The sequence below is a fragment of the Centruroides sculpturatus genome, unplaced genomic scaffold (assembly GCF_000671375.1).
Source record: "Centruroides sculpturatus isolate CEXI.00-Female unplaced genomic scaffold, Cexi_2.0 scaffold18, whole genome shotgun sequence".
NCBI lineage: Eukaryota > Metazoa > Arthropoda > Arachnida > Scorpiones > Buthidae > Centruroides > Centruroides sculpturatus.
Window position 1 is genome coordinate 729,082 of NW_019384302.1, and position 22,885 is coordinate 751,966.

Consider the following 22,885-nt stretch of genomic DNA (forward strand, 5'->3'; position numbering starts at 1 on the left):
GGCCCACTTCCGAAGCCTCACAATCGTATAATGCCTATCTTTCCCAAGACTACAAATACTGTATTCAAGTACAAAGTAACCGGTTTCGACTTATTTCTACTTAAGAAGTAGTTAAATAATTAAGAGATCAGGGAATTAGGGGCATATATACAACCCTGCTGAAAGAGCCGGAATTTTACTTAAACCAAAGCTTAACCGAACCAATCTAGCCGAGTATAGTGGGGACTGATTTCTTCGTAATATTAGATGTAATGAAGACAGAAAATTTTCCAGTTCAACGAGAGCAGTGGCGTACCGTAGGTGTCAGCCGCCCGGGGCGGAGGAAAATTTTGGCCCCCCTTACTTAGGTAATTCACTTTAATTAAAAGACCAAAATTCAGTTTTGTCACAGAACAAGCAATGAAAGATTCGCGCGGTAATGCAGCGACCTGTTTAAAATAGTTCTATCGAACATTAGTGGTGTATATGAACACGAATGAATCGTACAAGCAAAAAAAAAAAGGTCAACAGGTTTCGCATAATTTCCTTGGAAGAAAAAATTACTAGTTCACCGAGACGGCGAGCCATTTCCCGGACTGTCCGGACGATAGCACTATCGTAGGCGCGATGCAAGTATAGATTAGGATGTTTCAAATTTTTACAAGATATTATTATTTATTGTGAAATTTTGCCGCCCCTAAAAGGTAATTTTGCCGCCCCCTAAAAAGTGCCGCCCGGGGCGGGCCGCCCCTGCTGCCCCCACTACGGTACGCCACTGAACGAGAGTGACCGAAAAGTTGTAAATTTTGGAAATTTCCATGGACACCTGGTCGTAAAACGAATTAGTTAGAAAACAAATGATGGACAATCTACTTAGTATTAAGTTTAACATATTTAGATTTTTACAGCTATGGTGAGAAACGTTTCAAATTTACGATAACCCTGTCGCGTCCTTTGAGATATACTAGTGATTCGACAAAAGAGGCATTTGACATTAACCGGTATCGGCACCCTCGGGATTTGGCATCCCACGTGCATGCCCGCACTGCACACCTACCAAGACCGTCTCTGATTCTATCCATTAGCCGCTGGTAGAAAGCTATATGACTAAGTGAATTGTTTTAAGATTTAAAAAGTAAAGAGTATTTTATGTCATTTTTTATGTACGTTTCTTTATAAAGCTACATTTAATTATAATTTTCTTAAAAGTATATTCACACAATTGAAGAATATTTTATACCAGGTATGTATATCCACCACACATTTTATTTCACCAAGTAAGTTTGTATAAGTTTATTTTAAATTTTAGCCCTTATATCGTGGCTAGCGATTCGGAATGTAATTGTGATATTAAAAATATATTTAGAGAAGTCTACGGTTTTTATTGGCTTATCGAACAAACGAATACGAATGGACCCTAGACCATCACTGACGCGCAATTAACCGCTTGACCCTGGAAATCGGCTTCTTACAGAAACCTGCTTCCCTATCATCAAATGTCACGGCACGTCACTGATTCTATCAGTCAGAAATGAATGTTATAATATAATCTCTATTTTTTATATATAATAATTTTAATATTTTCGACTATTTTTAATGTTCGATAGAGAAATTAGTTTGTAAAAGATTGTACTATTCTGTTGACTGCCGTAACACAAAACATCTGTGAAAAAAGAGAAAACAAGACGACGAATGAACTCGAATTATTCTAAATAATTAAGATTCAGACGAATTTCACATGAGATTATAATGTGTATACATATGTAATATATAAATTATAGCGGGTAATAAGAGATTCAAAGTAGGCTATTTATCCTCACCTCCTCAGCTGTTTACTTACAAGTATAATCAAACACCAAACATTTGCTGAGCTTACTATTAATTTAATATTCAAACGCTTTCAGTCTATTCTTATAATAGGCCATCCTCAGAAAATTACTGTTCGATTGTAGAACAGTAATTTCCCGAGGATGGACTATTAAGAATAGGCTGAAAGCGTTTTAATCACCGCTTCCATACATCCGTGGTTTACAATGCAGTAAATTGTTGGATCAGCGATTGGAGCGTGTTTAGGCTTATTCACACCTGGAAGCACTGCTTCAAATATTTTAATATATCAATATATTACCAGGGCCTTCGAAAGCTTGTATGGGGCCCTGGGTTGAAGAGGCCCCCTTTATCTTTTAGCGTGCCTCTTTTGTCTTTGCTTTTTAATTAAATAAATGAAATAAGTAGAATGTTTCCCTGTAAATTAATGTTATTTTTACTAATAAAAAATTACATTGATTTATATGAATAGGAAATTATATATTTTTAAGGATTATTGATTCTGTATTTTAAACATTAATCACAAATAAATAATTATTTTAAATTAATTACAAATTCTAAAATATGGCTCTAATTTGACATTCACTTTCTGGTGATGGAAACAGGCGTGTAATACTGTAAATAATTAATTATAATTCTAGAAAATTTTGAAATAATTTTTAATTACAGAAAAGTAAAATGTTTTTAGGAGTTTTAATGATTCCTTAATTTATATCCCATTCTTAATGTTAATTGCACAAGTATTCAATAATGTAGAAATGAAAAAATTCCTCGACAGTCATAAATGTCAATTTGCATTCGTTTACAAAGCTAACAAGAATATGTAAAAACATAAAAGTATATTTGAAGGTTTGTACAGAACTAATTTATTGTATTTTATATTTTATTTTTCTAAATAAATTATTGGTTATATTTTTTAAAATAACGTATCCTACTATGCAAAATAGAAAAAAATAAATTAAAAATTATAATAAAAATTTTAGACCGTTAGGTTGTGCTGTGATCGAACCACGTGTTTAACGATTAAAGATGGTTCCGTAGTCTCGTTAAAATTTCTGATTTTTTTTTATACTTGAGTAATGGAAAAGGTTAGAAAATCTAGCAAGAAAGAAAAACGTTGGGAATCCAAGAAACGAAAAATTAATGCCTTTTTACAACTAATTGAGAGTACAACTAGTAACGACATGCCACCCGAAAACAGAAATTGTGACTCATTAAAAGGTAATTCGGTTTCCCTTAACAAAATAAAAACCGAATCTTACATTCAGGAACAAAAACTGTTAAGAGAAAAACTTCGTCAAGCTAAAGAAATGAAGGGACCTGAATTGAAGCTGAACAAGGATGGTTTTAATGCTCAATTATTTGTGTATCCAGAAGCTGGAATTTTTAGATGTTCGTCGCCTATTTTCACGGATGATATAAAACAGTTTTTAATATTGTTAACGCAAAATAATTTTTGTAGTACAAGATGGTGTAAAGTGAATCGTTGTCACCGAATTAGTCAAGTTATTTTACTGATGGTAAATGGCTTGTCTGCAGATCATTATTGCCAGAACATCAACTGTTTTCCCAGAACAAAGCGTCTACCGTTACACTTGTTTGAAGTTGTTCCTCCAGCCAGTTATGGAATAAATATTGTAGAGGCTCTTTGTTTTTGCCCGGCAAATTGTAGAAGTAATTTCCAGAATGTATCTGCGGCGAATGGGAAAATAGAAAATTCCGAAGAAACGGTAGAGAAAACAAAATTCCGAGCTGTTTCGAAAATCAGTTTACTATTATCTCCCACACAGATGATAATGGAACAGTATCCTTTACCATTTGATAATTCTTTTAAAGATTATTGTTTTACAAAAGTTAAATATAAGGATGTATGCCCAACGTCTCCCTTATATGCTTTAGATTGTGAAATGGTTATGACGGCGGAAAATAAATTAGAAGTTGCTCGTATTTCGATAGTGGATGAAAACTTGAAAGTCATATATGATACTTATGTGCTTCCGAGTGCACCCATCAGAGATTACCTGACGAAGTTTAGTGGAATTACAAAATCAACTTTAGAAAACGTAAAGATCACATTAAAAGATGTGCAACAAAATATTCGGGAATTGTTACCACCAGATGCTATTCTTTGTGGCCAGTCATTAAATTATGATTTTCATGCTTTAAAAATTATTCATCCATATGTTATAGACACTAGTGTGATATATAATTTGAGTGGTGCGAGATGGAAAAAAACTTCATTGAAAAATCTATCTAGAAAATTTTTAGGAGAGGAAATTCAATGTAGTGAAAATGGTCATTCTCCTATTGAAGACAGTAAAACAACAATGAAGTTAGTTTTGTTGAAATTAAAACATGGTTTAGAATTTGGTGATGCAGTTTTGAGCAGCAAGCTTAACAAACCATCTCATGCGTTTTCAAATCCCTGTAATCCCATTGTTCCAAAAAGTGGAAGTAAATGTGTCATAGGAAATGATTTGATTTTAAATTGGTTTCTCCGACAACAAATTCAAGTAGTAAGATTAATGAAGACAGAAACTAATAAGCAAACCAGAAAATTAATGAGGAAAGAAATGACACAACATTATTTTACAGTATGTTTATTAAATGTGAAGAGAGATGTTGCAAAAGATTTTGTGAGCTGTCTAGAAGATATTGACAAAACAATTAACAAGATTTACAAAGAATGTGCAGAGAATGCTCTGTTTGTTGTGGCAACCAGTGGTTGTTTTGACGAAACTTCATACAGGTATCAGAATGGACTCTGTATGTTAAAATTTAAAACCGAAAAATAAAATCTGTATTTTGTGGCTACTTGCAAAAAATAATATTGCAGAAATTAATCTTTCATCCTTCATTATGTGCAAATATAACATCAGTATTTGTTTCACTTACATTATATATTATATATCCAATATAATCAATTGTTACTTCAAAAAATAATTTTAAAAATTTATCACTGTAAAATATGTGAACTTTGTTTGTTTTCCATAATTATGTAATTCTCCGACTTTTTTTTATATAAATTTTGAATGTGGAATTTTGAACTGTCAAGTCTAAAGTATTGTTTTAAGACAGTTGTATGTATTAAAATTTTATTGTATTTAAAGTATGTAAATAATATAAATTTTAAAAAACTAATTTATTAAAATAAAATTTCTTATTTAAAAAATCTTGTTATTTATTGAGATAGTATTATTTCTAAACACAAATAAACTATTAATAAATTGAATTTTTACTAAAAATTTGTTTCCAAACATTGAATACAAAGAATAGTTTACAAGATATTGGTAATATAATAAACAGGTTATTACTATTTGCATAGAAATTATAAAGTTGATAAAAATTAAAGATGGTAATTTAGCATGAAAATATTACCAATGAAATGTGCTTATTTTAAAAGGAAGAAAATGATAACCTTGACTTTTTAAAAATTTCTATTAAAGGAATTACAATTACAACCAGAATGTAAATTAATTTTTGACGCTTTTTAATTTAAAAAAATAAAGAATTTTTAGCATTTTCCTTTTCGCATTCCTGGAATATTTTTATTTAATTCTAATTACAATTTTTTTTTTTTGTTTGTAATATCAGATATTTGTAGTATAGAAATTTTTACATGTACACTAAATACAGAAGTATTTTTCTTCTGTTTTGTCTATAAATACTTTAGCGAGTTTGCTTACTCAGAATCGGTACTTGTCAAAAAATTTTAAAATGTCATTTTAGAGAATTGCTAAATCTATTCGTAAAAAAAAAAGCGGAGTTTCGAAGTAGGAAAAAGTTTAAGGAAGTTTTGTTGCAATAAAATTAATGTAGAGAAACAATGGAAATTTGAGGAGATAAGAACGTTTTATCTTTCGAATTTCTGCAAATTTAGTTTGCTAAGTCAGTTCGAGAGACAGCCTAAAATAGTATTTGTGGATGAAAGATAAACTGTTTTTTTTTTTTTTTTTTTCAAATNATTTTAATAATAACAAGACAGTTTTACGTAATCACTAATTATTCTTTAAAAATTATTTTGATTGTTTAGTAAAACTTTTTATGACGAGTTTCGTAATAAAAATAGAAATAAAATTTCAAATTTCTGAACTACGGAGAAACTTGAAATTATTATTAAAAATTAAATTAAGGGATATTTTATTAAATAATTAACTGGATTTAAGATAGAATTGTCGCAAATAAAATTTTTTTCCTTTTAAAACTATAATTCTACAATTAGCCGACAGGTGTCAGATAGGTCATCGCCATTTTCACCGGTGAAGTCGTCTGCCTTTCGTGTTGGGTTGTAATAGTTAATATTATGTATTTATATTTATTTATATATTTATAAGATCACAGATGTTTCTAAAGGATGAAAAAAATTACGCAAGATAATCAAATATCTATTAACGATAGCGAAAATGTTGAAACGGAAGTTAGTGATCGTCAAAGGTAAACAAAAATCCATTCTTTCATTGTGGAAACTATTTTTAAAGTTAATTTATTCGTGTCGGGTTCTTGTTCTCGAGCGATTCTTATACGAATGAAGTTTATAATCACTATTTTACAGTCTAGCTACACACTCATTATCTTTTGTTACACAATAACTTCATCAAATGTTTACACAGTAATTATAAGCAACCTTCGGCTTTAGGAATTCATTTTATAATTATACACGCATTACTTTTAAATCACTTTCTTTCCAAGTTCACAGCAACCGTACAGAACAAATAATAATGTCTTTTATACAACGAACAAAGTTTTATTATTATTTTAATTAAATATGTGGATAATATTTGGTATGAAATATTTCCAGTGGTTAATGATTGTTTATACAGATGTATTTCAATAATATTCCAATATTTTGAAATGATTCTGTATTAAATATTAGTTTTAGTAACCTTTGGTCTTATTAGGGTGATTTCTATGGTTGTTATTAATCTGCTTTGATGTTATAATTAACAAATAAGATTTTTAATTGAATACTGTGATTTTCTTTTTGAAACCGTGTCCTGTTTTATATTTGTGGCGTAGTAAACACTAGTATTGTGTTTTATTCCAAAGACACATGGCAAATTTTCCATCAAATTTTCAACTAATAAAGGAATTTGATGGGAAATTTGNTTTTTTTTTTTTTTTTCTACGAGTAAAATATTACGCATTTACTATCTTACGCACACTTTTAAAGACTCTCCTATTATTTATTTATTTATTTTTTATTACTGTTATACGATTATATTTATTTAATGATAAAAACTGATGGAGCAATAAACTTTTTAATTCTTAAAGTTTTATATTATCGTGATTTTTAATAGAAGTTTTCAATTTTATCGTTTTATCACTTTATTATGGCTTCATTATTTATCAACTGATAAAGATATCGAATTAATTAAATAAATGAAAAATAAATAAAGCAAATTGTCTCTCAAATATTTATTTATTTTTTAAAAATATTTTAATAATAACAAGACAGTTTTACGTAATCACTAATTATTCTTTAAAAATTATTTTGATTGTTTAGTAAAACTTTTTATGACGAGTTTCGTAATAAAAATAGAAATAAAATTTCAAATTTCTGAACTACGGAGAAACTTGAAATTATTATTAAAAATTAAATTAAGGGATATTTTATTAAATAATTAACTGGATTTAAGATAGAATTGTCGCAAATAAAATTTTTTTCCTTTTAAAACTATAATTCTACAATTAGCCGACAGGTGTCAGATAGGTCATCGCCATTTTCACCGGTGAAGTCGTCTGCCTTTCGTGTTGGGTTGTAATAGTTAATATTATGTATTTATATTTATTTATATATTTATAAGATCACAGATGTTTCTAAAGGATGAAAAAAATTACGCAAGATAATCAAATATCTATTAACGATAGCGAAAATGTTGAAACGGAAGTTAGTGATCGTCAAAGGTAAACAAAAATCCATTCTTTCATTGTGGAAACTATTTTTAAAGTTAATTTATTCGTGTCGGGTACTTGTTCTCGAGCGATTCTTATACGAATGAAGTTTATAATCACTATTTTACAGTCTAGCTACACACTCATTATCTTTTGTTACACAATAACTTCATCAAATGTTTACACAGTAATTATAAGCAACCTTCGGCTTTAGGAATTCATTTTATAATTATACACGCATTACTTTTAAATCACTTTCTTTCCAAGTTCACAGCAACCGTACAGAACAAATAATAATGTCTTTTATACAACGAACAAAGTTTTATTATTATTTTAATTAAATATGTGGATAATATTTGGTATGAAATATTTCCAGTGGTTAATGATTGTTTATACAGATGTATTTCAATAATATTCCAATATTTTGAAATGATTCTGTATTAAATATTAGTTTTAGTAACCTTTGGTCTTATTAGGGTGATTTCTATGGTTGTTATTAATCTGCTTTGATGTTATAATTAACAAATAAGATTTTTAATTGAATACTGTGATTTTCTTTTTGAAACCATGTCCTGTTTTATATTTGTGGCGTAGTAAACACTAATATTCTGTTTTATTCCAAAGACACATGGCAAATTTTCAACTAATAAAGGAATTTGATGGAAAATTTGCCATGTGTCTTTGGAATAAAATACAATACTAGTGTTTACTACGCCACATGAATACTGTGATTTTAAGCATTTGAAAATATCAATAGACTAAATATTCTTTGCTGCGATTATTCTATATGAAAAAAATGTTAAATGAAATGAAATTGTAAATGAATTTTAATATTTTGACAGAGAAATAAATGAATAACTTGTAAAAATTAAAAAATATTATATTAAACCAGTTTAAAAAAATTTTGCATAGTTGTTTTGCTTTTGTAATTTTTTTATCAAGCTATATTTAAACTTTATCTTATTTCCACCATTGCGACATTAACTGATATTTATTGTTTTCTTATTACTAAGATAATCTTTATTGTTTGAAAAAAACCTTTTACCTGTTATATGAAGTTAAATATATTAAAGATAGTTTAAGATAGTGATTTAGACGAAAAAGTGATAATTCAGAAACTAAATTTAAATAAATATTTAATCTAGAATGCTTTTGGATTAAAATATGGCCTGTATGTACAGTACTTTGCTAAAAGTATATTATCTAAAATATTAATGTAAAGGAATGGTATAAAATTAGATATATAGTTCTCGTGCATTTGATAAGACTGATAAAAATTTGAATGCTACTAAAAATAACTGGTTATATGGTATAAATACTCACAAAATAAACCTTTAAATCCAACATATCATGTTATATGGTTTGATAATTTCTTATAATCTTAAGTTTTAAGTTATTTTGTTGTATACTAACTTTGTGTGATAGTTTAATTAGTTGTGAATTAATGCTTAAAACATGTTTTTAAGTTGAAGAAAAGTTATGATGGTTATTAGAAAACCAATTGCATAATGAATGTTCCACAATTTAAATATATGGAACTTGAATTTACATTCTGTTTGTATTCAATTCCATTTGAATTTTGATATTTTATGAATAGTCTGAATAATGCCATTATAGATGGCCATTATAGATATAAAATGTTAGCAGTGAGTAGATATACTGGATTTAAAGGTTTATTTTGTGTGTTTAAAAATTTGAATAAATTCATATTTACTCTGATAAATATTTTGTCTAATATAGTTATGTGATAACATTTATTAAATTTAAAAGTATATATTATTCATAATGTTTAATATAAGTATTATGAATTTAGATATAACTAGAGTTTAAAAGTGATATAACCAATTATATTAGGTTAAAATTCTACTAAAAACTTATAGATTTATTTTTCCAAAATTCTGAAGCTTGATACTGTATGTGGTTTGAATTTTTTGATTGTATGGTCTTATTCGTTCTGTTTACAAGTTAGATGACATATTAGTTTGATGAATACAAATTCCAATAATAAAAATTCCAATTTTCTTAATATACAAATTAAAATTTATTCAGTATAAAAAATTGAAAATATGATTTCACCCTTTCATGTTTTTACAATAAATATTGTTCACTATATTTCTTGACTATTTTAATTTGAATGGTTAAATCTATAAAATTACATAGTTTCTCATTTCAAAATTTATAAAAACAAACATCAGATTTATAAAAAATTTATTAATATAGATCTTAAAGAATTTATAAATATAATTGTTTAACTAATAAATTAATAAAGTTTAGATTTTTGTATTTTCTATGTTCAGTTTTTGATTTAATATATGCTTTTGCAAACAGAATTATATAATTAAATTAATTAAAATATCTACNTCTCTTTTATAATAAATGAATTTATCTATTTCTAAGTAAAAATTGAAAGTGTCTGTAGAAGTAATTTTTTAAAATATCTTTTTTGTGATAAAGTTTTAATACTTATTATTATAATCTAGACTTGTTAATCCTTAAATATACTTGTATGTTGGGCCACAAGTTTATATTATTTATACTTGCGGCCCAAAACTCCTTGACTTCTTCCAATGTGGCTCAGAGAAATAAAAATGTTGGACACCCGTTATAAATTTTGAATAATTCTTATAATTAGTGTAGTGAAGAATGCTATCATAATGATGACCTTGAAATTTATATGATGTTAACTCATGCATTTTTGCATACAAATAGAATAAATCTTACTCTAGATTATGACGTAAACAGTATTTTAAAATTCAACCCATGACTGCAGATATACAAGGTTAAAGTTCACAATGTTAAGTCTATGAGCAAAGTTGGTGCCAGAGTGTGCACACATCAAATTTTAATTGATCTTTTCAATTACATTAAAATACATTGATTTCTCTCAGATTTTTTTTTTTAAATTTATAATAGACAAACAATTATTTATTGTCATAATGCTCTGAATTTTAGCAGTGTCTTGCGCCTGTAAATCACACTTTTCCTGTTAATGATGGAGTCATGCCTGTTATCTAACTCTGTTCTTGAGATTAAAGAAGCACAGATAGACAAGACAACAGATGGATGTCAGTTTAAATTTATAACTTAAATATTTTTGAAAATTGCAGCCCAATTATCTAAAACTTTTCTGATTTATATTTTGTAGTATATTCAAATATCCTAGAAACTTTCTAAATTAAAATTTAGGCTATATTCTTTCAGGAAGTAGACTAAATTTGAATTGTTACTCCAGGATACCCCATGGTTTTAAGTAGTAAACTTCTGATGCCAAAAAGGTATACAGTAAAATTGACTACATAAGTATGGAAACAAAAACCCAAAATGCATTAATAGAAAACAGTCCGAATCAGTTCAGTCCCTTATCAGTTGGTATTAACTAAAGGTGTTAATATACTTAAAAATTATACAAGATAAAGATAAACTTAAAACTATGCTTGAAGCTATACAATATAAAGATGAACACATCGCTATAACTGTATGAGCAGTAAGTATCATTAATGAAGACAGGTGTAATAAATCTTCATAATGCTGCAGGGTGGTGTGACATACAGGGTGCTGATATAAAACAGTTATAAGTTAGCCCAATAATTGGTTTACAGTTGTGAACTAATGTTATACAGACAGATTATATACATTCCAAAAGCAGTAAGACAACAGAGTTGCATGTGCAGGCATTATGGCAAGGTGCAGGTAGTAGTTATAAAGGGTTCACATCTGGTGCACAAGTTGTGACAATATACAAGTTTACAACAGTTTTAACAAGACAGAGTCCTAACATCACAAAGATATTTTGTTTTTAAAAAAGATATAATTGTGCTGTTCTTCATCAATTTTAACACCTGAATTATCATGAATTCTATTAACATTATTAATTTTTAAAATCTCTATATGTTCAAAATATTTACGTTTATAGGTGTTAGTTTTGAATTTTAGTGCTTTTATTGTACTTTTATCAATTTTGCAACTATATAAATTGCAGTGTTTAGCAATTGCAGAGTTTTCAAAGTATTCAGAATTGTATTTAATAGAATATTTGAGAATTTCCTATTTTTGTTTAAACATTCATTAATATCTACCAGATTTCACAGTAATAATGCTTAATTAGTATTTTATAGTAGTTGATAATCAGTATTTTATAATAATAATTAAAAGAAACATTTAACAAATTATAGAGTATTTAATTCTTAAGAGTAGAATTTTGCTTGGAAAAATCAGTTAAATGATTAAATAAAAATTTTATTTTATTAATAAATGCTACAACTTACTAGAGTTTAATCATTTTTGTTTTTATATGTCCATGTCTTTTATTTATCTTTTTATTATAAATCAGGGGTGTCCAGCCCGTGAGCCGCATGCGGCCCAATAAATGTGTAAACAAAACCGACAAATGTTTTATTTTTTTTATTATTTGTTTATTTCAACGGCATAAACTCAAAAAAAAGTTTCACAAAGCCATAAACCTTTATTCATATTTTATTTTTGAGTGGAAAGGAAATATTTTCAAATACTTAGAGATGTGTGAATGAGGAAGGATTACTAAATAAAGCTGGAGTTGTGAGTCAAAGGATTATAGACCCAAATTTGGGGAAAGGACAAAAGATAAAAAGTAGTGAGAAAAGTTAAATAGATCTTATGTTATGCAAATATTGACCCTTAATTTTCCAACCTTTCTCATTTCTTTATCTTTTCTCCTTTCCCCACATGTGGGTCTATTATCCTTTGAGTCACAACTCCAGCTTTATTTATTAATAGTATTTCTTCCAACGTTGCAAGATTTGGCTACATTGCACCAAATGTGGCTACTTTTTTTTGTTTGACGTAGAAATTATCATTTTGTGCATTGGCTACTTCTTGGGTTACATTTTATTTATAAATATACTGTATTATTTGAATGAAAATGCACCTTTAAAATGGTGTTTTGTCACTTTTTATTAATTAGAAACCCAAATAAAACAAATATTTGTGTTTTTCAAATAAATTTTCATTTGTCTCTTTTATAATAAATGAATTTATCTATTTCTAAGTAAAAATTGAAAGTGTCTGTAGAAGTAATTTTTTAAAATATCTTTTTTGTGATAAAGTTTTAATACTTATTATTATAATCTAGACTTGTTAATCCTTAAATATACTTGTATGTTGGGCCACAAGTTTATATTATTTATACTTGCGGCCCAAAACTCCTTGACTTCTTCCAATGTGGCTCAGAGAAATAAAAATGTTGGACACCCGTTATAAATTTTGAATAATTCTTATAATTAGTGTAGTGAAGAATGCTATCATAATGATGACCTTGAAATTTATATGATGTTAACTCATGCATTTTTGCATACAAATAGAATAAATCTTACTCTAGATTATGACGTAAACAGTATTTTAAAATTCAACCCATGACTGCAGATATACAAGGTTAAAGTTCACAATGTTAAGTCTATGAGCAAAGTTGGTGCCAGAGTGTGCACACATCAAATTTTAATTGATCTTTTCAATTACATTAAAATACATTGATTTCTCTCAGATTTTTTTTTTTTAAATTTATAATAGACAAACAATTATTTATTGTCATAATGCTCTCAATTTTAGCAGTGTCTTGCGCCTGTAAATCACACTTTTCCTGTTAATGATGGAGTCATGCCTGTTATCTAACTCTGTTCTTGAGATTAAAGAAGCACAGATAGACAAGACAACAGATGGATGTCAGTTTAAATTTATAACTTAAATATTTTTGAAAATTGCAGCCCAATTATCTAAAACTTTTCTGATTTATATTTTGTAGTATATTCAAATATCCTAGAAACTTTCTAAATTAAAATTTAGGCTATATTCTTTCAGGAAGTAGACTAAATTTGAATTGTTACTCCAGGATACCCCATGGTTTTAAGTAGTAAACTTCTGATGCCAAAAATTGTATTGAATTTAATTTTTGGATAAGAGTTTTTCATTTTTTAATAATTCTTGCTTATTTGAGTTGTTAAAGCATTACTATTGTCTACTTGTTTTTTAATTTTTCTTTTTCTTTACATTTACAGAAGTTCTTGAAAAAACCAAACAATAAATAAATGCAGTAAATGCTGGATAATATACAAAATACTTACACAACCAAAAGTTCAGTTTGTGGAAAACAATGATGAAGAAAAATGAATGTTTTCAATTGCTTTTAGCAATCATCCTCAAGTTAAAGAGCTTATTTGGAAAACCAAACAAATTTCAAATCGCACATATGCATATTTGTGTACCTTATAAACAACAGCATAGTGTATAACTACATATTCTAATGCTGCAAAGGGCAAAAATGAGAATTGGCTAAAAGTTCATGTAATGGCAAAACTTTTTGGAGAAATTACTGAATTTTCTGCAAAGATAAAATTCTTATCACTGGATTCCCCATTGGCTGTTGCATATATTAATCCACCAGTGATATAATCTAACACTATCATTGCAGCTTCAAACTCTAAATCAAATCAAAAAATGTTCAATTGGAAAATTTAAGTGAAAAACTAAAATAATTGTTTGCAGCTGAATGCACAAAACCAGTTTTCCTTTGGTGGTAAACCTTAGCAAATTTCAAATTTTTTCAGTGCAGAGCAAGGTGTCCAGCACCATGGGCATACCTAGTAATGTAATTTGTAAAAGCAGAAAGATATTACACATATAAAAACCATTTAGGTAAGATTCTATTCTAGATATTACACATAAACATTTTTTTGTTTTTGAAAGAAACATGATTCTACACTTATCATTAGTAGAAAAGAATTCTAAATTAAATTTCTAAAATAAATATTCTAAGGTAATTTTTACTATGCTTTTTATTGGACTGCAAATTAGAAAAAATTGTAGACCTATAAATTCCTACTATTGTCTGTCTGTCTGTCTTTCCTTAATCTCAAGAATGGTGTTAGATAAATGAAATTCAAGACCAGATATGGAAAGCTTAGAGGCAGGAAGACTTGATTAAATATATATGAACTTCTGATGTAAACCAGAAGTCATGTTATTTCAATTCAAAAATTTTCCCTTGAAAGATGTTAGATAGATGACTGGCACAAACTCCATTGCTAATGGAAAAGTATGATGCACAGAGACAAGACACTACTAATTTGAGGTGAAAAGCATATATTTTAAATTAAATAAATTAAAAATATGATAAAAAGTTGCAGCCCGGCATTGTGGTAATGTCACAATAAATAATTGTTCATTTGTCATTAAATTACAATTAAACAAAATTAAATTCACATACAAAATAATTAATAATATTTTTATGTTATTTTGTAGTTCATTTAGCTTTATTACACACTAGATGTGGCTTACAGACTAGTATAGTAATTGAATAATTCTGATGAAATGATAAATTTTAAATTGAAACAGTTTGGTATAATAGAAAAATTATTATTTTGTCTGTTATGTTATGTTAACTACTTGCATGTAATGCATATAATAGATATTAAAAGACATTTTTAGTTTTTAATTTGTAAATTTATTTCATTTCATTTGCTAGATTACATAGATAAAATTTTTTACAAGAATTGGTTTACTATATTAATTTGAACATTAAATTTTATTTCACATTAAAACAGTAAACTGTTTTAATGTGAAATAAAATTAATTAAAAAAAAAATAAAATTTAATGTTTAATAAAATACAGAAGTAGAGTATTGGCTAACATTATTGCTTCAAATCTTGGTACCGAAGGATAGATATGACATCAGGTTTGTAGAAATGGTAAAATTAATTGGAAACATGGCCTTATCTTTTCAATCAAGCCTTAGCCACCATTATATAGGTTACTTTGTAATGACAGGGATATTTTTTCAACATTAGAGAAGTTAGACATGTATATGATCCCTTTACAGCAAACAAGCACAACTTAAAGCTACATTACATAGGGAGTACAAACAGAAAACTTTCATGTTATGTGATAGAACATCAGTGTGAGGTTGAGAACAGCAGACATATCACAGAATGCAGAAGTATAATTAAATTCTTTCTATTTCAGTAAAAAAATAATAAAATAATAGAAATGAAGTAATTACATATTTATATTCTAATTTTTAATTAAAAAATGATTAATCTTCTATATATATAAAAATGAATGTATGGCTGTCTGTCCTTCATGCATTACTACACCATTTATCCGATTGCCATGAAACTTTGGGAAGTTGTTTAATATATGCCCACGAAGGTTTCTGGCATAGTACGATTTTCATGAAACTTTGGGAAGTTGTTTAATATACTCCCATGAAAGTTTCTAGCATAGTACATTTATCCTATGATAGATGACGTGTATGTATATGAGCATTTCATCATGAGCATTTCAGCACGGTTAGGAGTTGAAACTTGAAATTTGGTACACAATTAGGGTATGTCATGAGAACACACATTAACAAGGGATTTTTTGAAATCCCCCCACAGGGAAAGGGACAGGATTAAGGCTTCAACAATGGAAGTGTTAACAATGAAAGTGTTAAGAGAAAGCAACGTGCAAGATTTACAGGTGCAGATGCAGTTTTTTGCATTAAATCGAACATAATTTTAGACCCATCTAAAAATTTTCTAATTAGTCTGGAAACAGGAAAACCTAATTCTTGCATTCTGTAAAAATGGGTAAGATTGGCTGTAATGTAATAATCTTACTCTTTGCTATCATTACTTTTTGTCCAAGCAATGCCGGGCTTATCTGCTAGTTTAATTATAAATCTTTTTATGTCTATCTAATTGCTTTCAAATTGAATTATAACTAAGTATACCAGTCTAAATCTTGACAATTCAGTAATAATTTAATGTAAATTCAGCAAATATTTTTGATTTTACACAAGATATGCTTCAGGTCAACAATATTATTGAATTTACATTAAATTATTTACTGGATTGTCAAGGTTTTGATTAGTGTACTTAGTTATAATAATCAATCCAGTTAATGGGAAGAAGTTAATTTTACAAACTATTATTTTTTTAATATATATACTCACTGACAAAAATGTTACATATCCAGATAGAATTGTTTGATTACTGCAAAACTTAACATACAGCTATTTCTCAGACAGAAACATAAATGATTACATTTGTGGTCTGATTTGTACACTAGTTAATGACACCAAAGTTCCTTAAAATTGCTACTCTGATATCTTATAAAAAGGCAAAAGAGGCTTACTGTGTCTTCAGTGCACCTATTGTTTGGAGGTCTTTGATCACTAGGCATATCTGTACAACACAGTCAAAGAAGTTAGGTACATCTGATGGAATTTGAGAAAGGTGGTATCATCAGGCTCAGGGAAGAGGAATGGCTGTTTTGCCAAATTGCTTGCTATCTAGGCTGTTCAGATCTGATTATGAGGAGGTGTTGGGAACAATGTATGCAGTACTGGCATGTGTACTATATACAACATGCAGACTGGACATCCTACACAGATTCACCAGGAGAGATGATCATCTAATTTTGAGCCAGATGTTATAGTGTGCTTGTCCACTATCTAGAGACAGGTGGCAGTCTTCCTACTCTGTGTATTTCTATACCATTGGCAGTTGACTAGCAGAGGCAAATTTGCATTCTTGGCAACCATATGTTTCCTGCCACTAGAACCCCAATATTATCAGCTTTGTTTCCAGTGGTACTGTGACAGGAGCATGAACTGCTATGGACTGGCAATTTGTCATATTTAGTAATGAATCTCAGTTATGTTTTGGAATGGACACCTTGTTAAAATGTGGAGAACAACTAGCAAGTGCTTCAATCTTGCCTTTACTATTGAGTGGCACACTGCCTGTACTGCTGGTATGTTGGTCCAGTGAGCTCTCTATTACTGTAATTTGGAGTGAATAAAAATGAAACTTCAAGAAAATTTCATAAGTGCCTGACAAATACTTTAACTAACAAATCAGAAATTTTTCTATGTTATCTCTGGACATTATTTTTTAAGCTGGCAAAAATGTTGTAAATGCCAGTCTTATTTGAATGTTATAGTGGTTGAATACATGCTTTTGATGTTTAACAAACTTTGTTAGTATTGTAAGACTCACTTTATTAAAAATTTGTTAGAGTATTGTCTTAATATCATTTCATTAAATTTTCATTCAAATCTCTAATATTTTGAATGTTTTTTTTTTATAATATTGATATCTATTTGATATGTAATGATTTTGAATTTATGGGGTGAATAGAAACACAACAAAAATTAGCTATTTCTATTTATCTAATGCAACTTTTTCAATATCAGCAGTATAAAATCTGAAGAAGTCTAAGGCCTAGCTTTGAAATAGCTAAATAGATCTGTTTGTATATTTTCCATATTGGCCTTGATTTATTTCAGTAAGGACACTTTTCTTAAAATCAGTGACTTCTCTGTAGTGAAGAGGTGTGAAGAAAAAAATCCAGCAACAAGTTGCTTAACTTTCCCAGCAACAAAATTTAAAACTGCTTCTGGTGCCATCTGTTATGATATTTTATTTAAAAACTTTTTATGTAATTAATTATTATAAAATGGCAAAAAGCATAATTTTGAAGATAGAGATGAATTTCATAAAAAAATTGTAAATGTCAGTAACAAATAAAATCTGTATTAAGTCCATCTCAACTCAAGATATGATATATGATCCCATCAGTCTCTCCACCCTGTTGACCTTCAACCATCAAAATTTAATAGCATCAATCTTCCTAATATGCAAACCTCTCTGCAAAATTTCAGAAATTTTCAACAAAAGATACAGGAGTTATTAAACTTAAAAGTGGATAAAGAAGATTGTGCTTTACACACATGCTAACATCCATTCATTCAGGAAAAAACCCTGAATCTTTTTGCATTTCTCAACATTTCAATGTCCCCTGAGTCCAAAAATGTAAAATTCTTGGGGGTCATATTTTGACTGATTGTCATACTTTCCCTTTGTTATATATAACAGCTGGGAAAGTAAAAAGAACCAGCATATTTTATATTGAAGATGGTAGATATGTGGTGCACCTCTGTAGAACATCACATGATGAGATTTTCATAGATGTGAGTATTATTACTTTTTGTATGGGGATGTTAGAAAAATTGTCCTCATTACCATATCATCATCAAACTTCAAAAATAAGTTTTCCTGATGACTTTAGTGATTTGAAAAATGCTTTCATTTTTATTTATTTAATCAGTTTTGAAAGAAAACACTTTATCAAATTCCATCATAATTTTATAACCAAGAACATTTTCAATTCAATTTGGTAGATATGCTGTAGTTGCATACAACATGCTTGAATGAAAAGAATGAACACATTTGAATACAGAGACAATACAATTCAAAATTTAAACAAAAGCATAAAAGAACATAAAACATTTATCTGTTCAACTATAAATGCTGTTATTTTACTGTTTCTCTTCATTCTGTGAGTAGGGGTGAAAAGAAACATTAAAAGAAGAAAAAAGCTAGGACTTTGATTACTCCATATATTACCTACATCATTAATGTTATTGGAGTTATATAATTACTTAGAGAAGTGTTTCTATTCACTCCAAATTATTGTATTCCAATTGATCATCCATAGAAGTGGTGTGAGGGACATTGATAGCCCAGCCATATGTTCAGGAAGTCCTGTTGTCTTTCATGGCAGGACTGCAAACAGCCATTTTCTAGCAAGATAATATTTGGTTGCTTAGAGCTAGGATTTTCCAGGAATTGTGATTTCTTGGCCTGCTTGGTCTTTAGGTTTGTTGCACTTTAAGCATTTGTGGAACCACATTGGATTCTAACTTTGGATGGCTACAAGTGTGACAAATCTAGAGTGGTAGTTCAATATTTTTGGGCAAATCTGTTGCAGGATAAGCATGTGGTGCATGTATGCCTCCATGCCCGATTGTATCACTGTATATACCTAGACAATAGGAAGTCTTATAAGGAACAGAGACTTCTTTAATTTATACCATTGTTGCACAGAAAATTGTGTGTTTTTTGCTACAATATTTTAATTACTTACTATCATTATTATTATATTTGCATTAATAAAGTTTTGTATGATTTTAATACTGTCTCCTTGTACATAACCTTTTTGTCAATGAGTGTATAAGATAAATAATATACAAAAATTTGTCTTGTGAATGTTTGAAATTGATTGATATGTAGCCATCTGTAGGATTTTTTGGTTAATAATGAAGGCAAAAATATGTAGAATTTTTAATAAATGTATTTAGATATTTTCAATAGATGTATTCAGATTATCAGTAAAAGAAGCTACATTTTATTGAAGGGATGGAGCAATTTTCTAAATATTAATCATATCTATCTTCTAATACTAAGGTAATACTAATTTACAATAATATTAGTATAGCATTACTTGAATTGACATTTTAGAAATCAAATCTTTTAAAAAAGGTTTTCAAAGATTTGCATTATTCTTCAGTAACACTTTTAACTATTTTTGAATAAGAATTTATTTTGTTTTTTAATTCATACATGAATCATAAATACAAATTTGAAATAAAAATATGAGAAGTTATTTTAGAAATTTCTTTGAAATTTTTTATTTATCTTTAACAAAATTAAAGAAAAATAACATTTAACAGTTTTTAAATTAAATTTGTCTTTTGGATTTCTAATTATAAAGTTAAAATTTCAAATTACATACATTCACTTACAAATATAATCTTGTTGAAAGTTTTGTTGAACTGGAAGTTTTCATTTATTGAAAGATTTAAGTATAATTGTCTTTTTTCCTAGTTTTTTGATGGAATAATATTCCATAACAGTAGAAGAGAAATGTTTTATTTCATATACTGGTATGAATAATAATTTCAGAAAAATTTACATATCAAAAATTAAATTTATATTTATAGTAAATTTTATCTCAAATGACTACTGGATTAAATGGGCTACTTCTTCGCTCTTATTTTTAATTAATTTCAAAATAATTTGTCACTACAGGCAGATGTTAGGTTCCATTTCTTATTAAATTTAATAATAATAATTAAATGAATAATTTAGTAGTAATTTAGAATATTCTGGAAGACGAGAATTGGCCTGGAGTAGGACTTGAACCCAGAACTCCCGCTTACCATGCAGATGTATTGCCAGTTACACTACCTGAGCCTCCAATCTTCTCTTCCAGACATTATTTAACTATTATATAACCATCCTCAGTTACTCAGATTTAATCTGGCAGTCATTTAGCATATTACTCTATATATTTGGTTTCAGGATGTTTGTATATGTAAATTTTATATATTAATTGATGTATTTATAAAATGAGAAATAAAATGCATTAAATATCATTTATTTATTAGTTACAAATGATTACTTGCAGACTAGAGAAAAGAAATAAAGTTATGTAATTATTAAAAATCAAAAAATAAAATAAAATATAAAAATTTGAAAATGAATTAAATCTATAATAAATTAATTTTCAATTTTTTTTTGAAAATATCTGTATTTTAGAATAAGTATACTGTCCTTGAGATAAGAAGTATATACTTTCATAAAACTCATTATATAGCTATTTTCTGTTATGTCAAATGAAAGTAATTTTGAAAAGAGACTTATTGGAACAAAGAAACTTTAATTGAAGTAATTATGAGTGAAAATTACACCTTTAAATATAAAATAATGCAATTTTATTTTAAAACACTTTTAAATAGTTGATGATTTATAATAACTTTTCTGGGAAAAATAACACATGACAGATGCTTACTAAATTTATCTAGAAAAAGATAAAAGAGTTTTAAGTTTAATTCTGTAAAATCTATTTTTCTAGTCTATAGATAAATTATTTCACAAGTAGATATATTTGTTATTAAATTGTGAAATATAGTATTTCTAATTCTTATAAAATATAACGGCATAATATATTTTCTAAGTATATTATCATAATGATTTATAAATGCAATTAGTAATTCTTCTGTAAAATATTTTACATAATATGAAGCATAGCATACAGAATACATAATTATTACAGTACTCCTAGATTCTCACTACAGACTTTGTTCAACAAATGTTTGCAAAATAAGATTTAAAAAAAATGTGATTTAAATAATTTACAATATATTTCTATCCTACAGTTGTTACATACCATTTTACTTAAATTATTGGAACCGAACAACTTCAGTTTTCAAAATATGTTTTAATTCTTAAAAATAAATTCTCTGTAGAATTTTATTTATTTTTAAATAATTTTATTCTGTTTTCTTATACTTGCATATAATTGTACAATTACAATTCTTTGAATAAAATTTTGATTTTATATACAATTTGATCCTGAAATGATTATTTTATTTATTAATAGAGATTATATTATAATAAATATTTTTTGTTATCTCATCAGTGGTTGTACTGTTATTATGTGATATTTCATCCATGAAAAGTTTCTTTTTGTATCATTTGGAATTTGGTTGAAAGTTCATTGCTAAATGAAATACAGTCGAACCTGTCTATCTCAAATCTCATGGGTACAAGAAAAAAAATTTGATATAAACAGGTTTTGAGTCATAAAGGTTTGTATACAGTAAACAATAGGTTTGATTTGTGGTATGTTATTTTATTAATACAATAGCATGTACTGTACAGTACATACATGTAATAAGTAAAAATAAAATGTTTTTGACAATTGTTAATTGGTCAATAATTTCTGACGCCTGACTTTTTTTGAAGGTAATCAATAGCCACAAATGCATCCTGACTAATATCTTCTTGACAGTCAAAGAAAGATCTCAACATTTCAATGACCTTTTTTGGCTTCTTTTGTGGTAATAACTTTAGGTGAATCTATCTATCTGACCCTCTAGTTTGTCGTCATCAGAAACTTCTCACTTTTTCTATGATTGGTCAACATTCTGCATGTTAGCAAAGAATTGTCCATGTCCAAAAACTCTTCAAATGAAATGTCTAGATCAGGGATGTCCAACCTTTTTGTTTCTATGAGCCACATTGGAAGAAGTCAAGGAGTTTTGGGCCAAAAGCATAAATAATATAAACTTGTGGCCCAATATACAAGTATATTTAAGGATTAACATGTCTAGATTATAATAATAAGTATTAAAACTTTATCACGAAAAAGATATTTTAAAAAATTACTTCTACAGACACTTTCAATTTTTACTTAGAAATAGATAAATTCATTTATTATAAAAGAGACAAACGGAAATTTATTTGAAAAACACAAATATTTGTTTTATTTGGGTCTCTAATTAATAAAAAGCGACGAAACACCATTTTAAAGTGCATTTTTATTCAA

General features: G+C 27.8%; 2 protein-coding genes across 3 annotated transcripts in view; both read left to right on the forward strand.

Moving 5' to 3' along the window:
* The first annotated feature begins 2,789 nt into the window (after positions 1-2,789).
* On the forward strand, positions 2,790-4,930 carry LOC111614990 (RNA exonuclease 5-like). Its single transcript, XM_023356395.1, has one exon. The coding sequence runs from the start codon at positions 2,886-2,888 to the stop codon at positions 4,599-4,601; it is 1,716 nt and encodes a 571-aa protein (XP_023212163.1). The 5' UTR covers positions 2,790-2,885; the 3' UTR covers positions 4,602-4,930.
* Positions 4,931-7,514: 2,584 nt separating this feature from the next.
* Positions 7,515-22,885, forward strand: part of LOC111615078 (GRAM domain-containing protein 1B-like) — a 117,963-nt gene continuing 102,592 nt past the window's right edge. The window contains exon 1 of one of the 2 annotated variants that reach the window (XM_023356501.1): positions 7,515-7,710. In XM_023356501.1, coding sequence (XP_023212269.1) covers positions 7,631-7,710 — 80 coding nt within the window. In that variant the 5' untranslated portion in view covers positions 7,515-7,630. Of the gene's footprint in view, positions 7,711-9,348; positions 9,370-22,885 lie in introns of those variants that run through there. The other variant, XM_023356812.1, reaches the window with a different exon arrangement.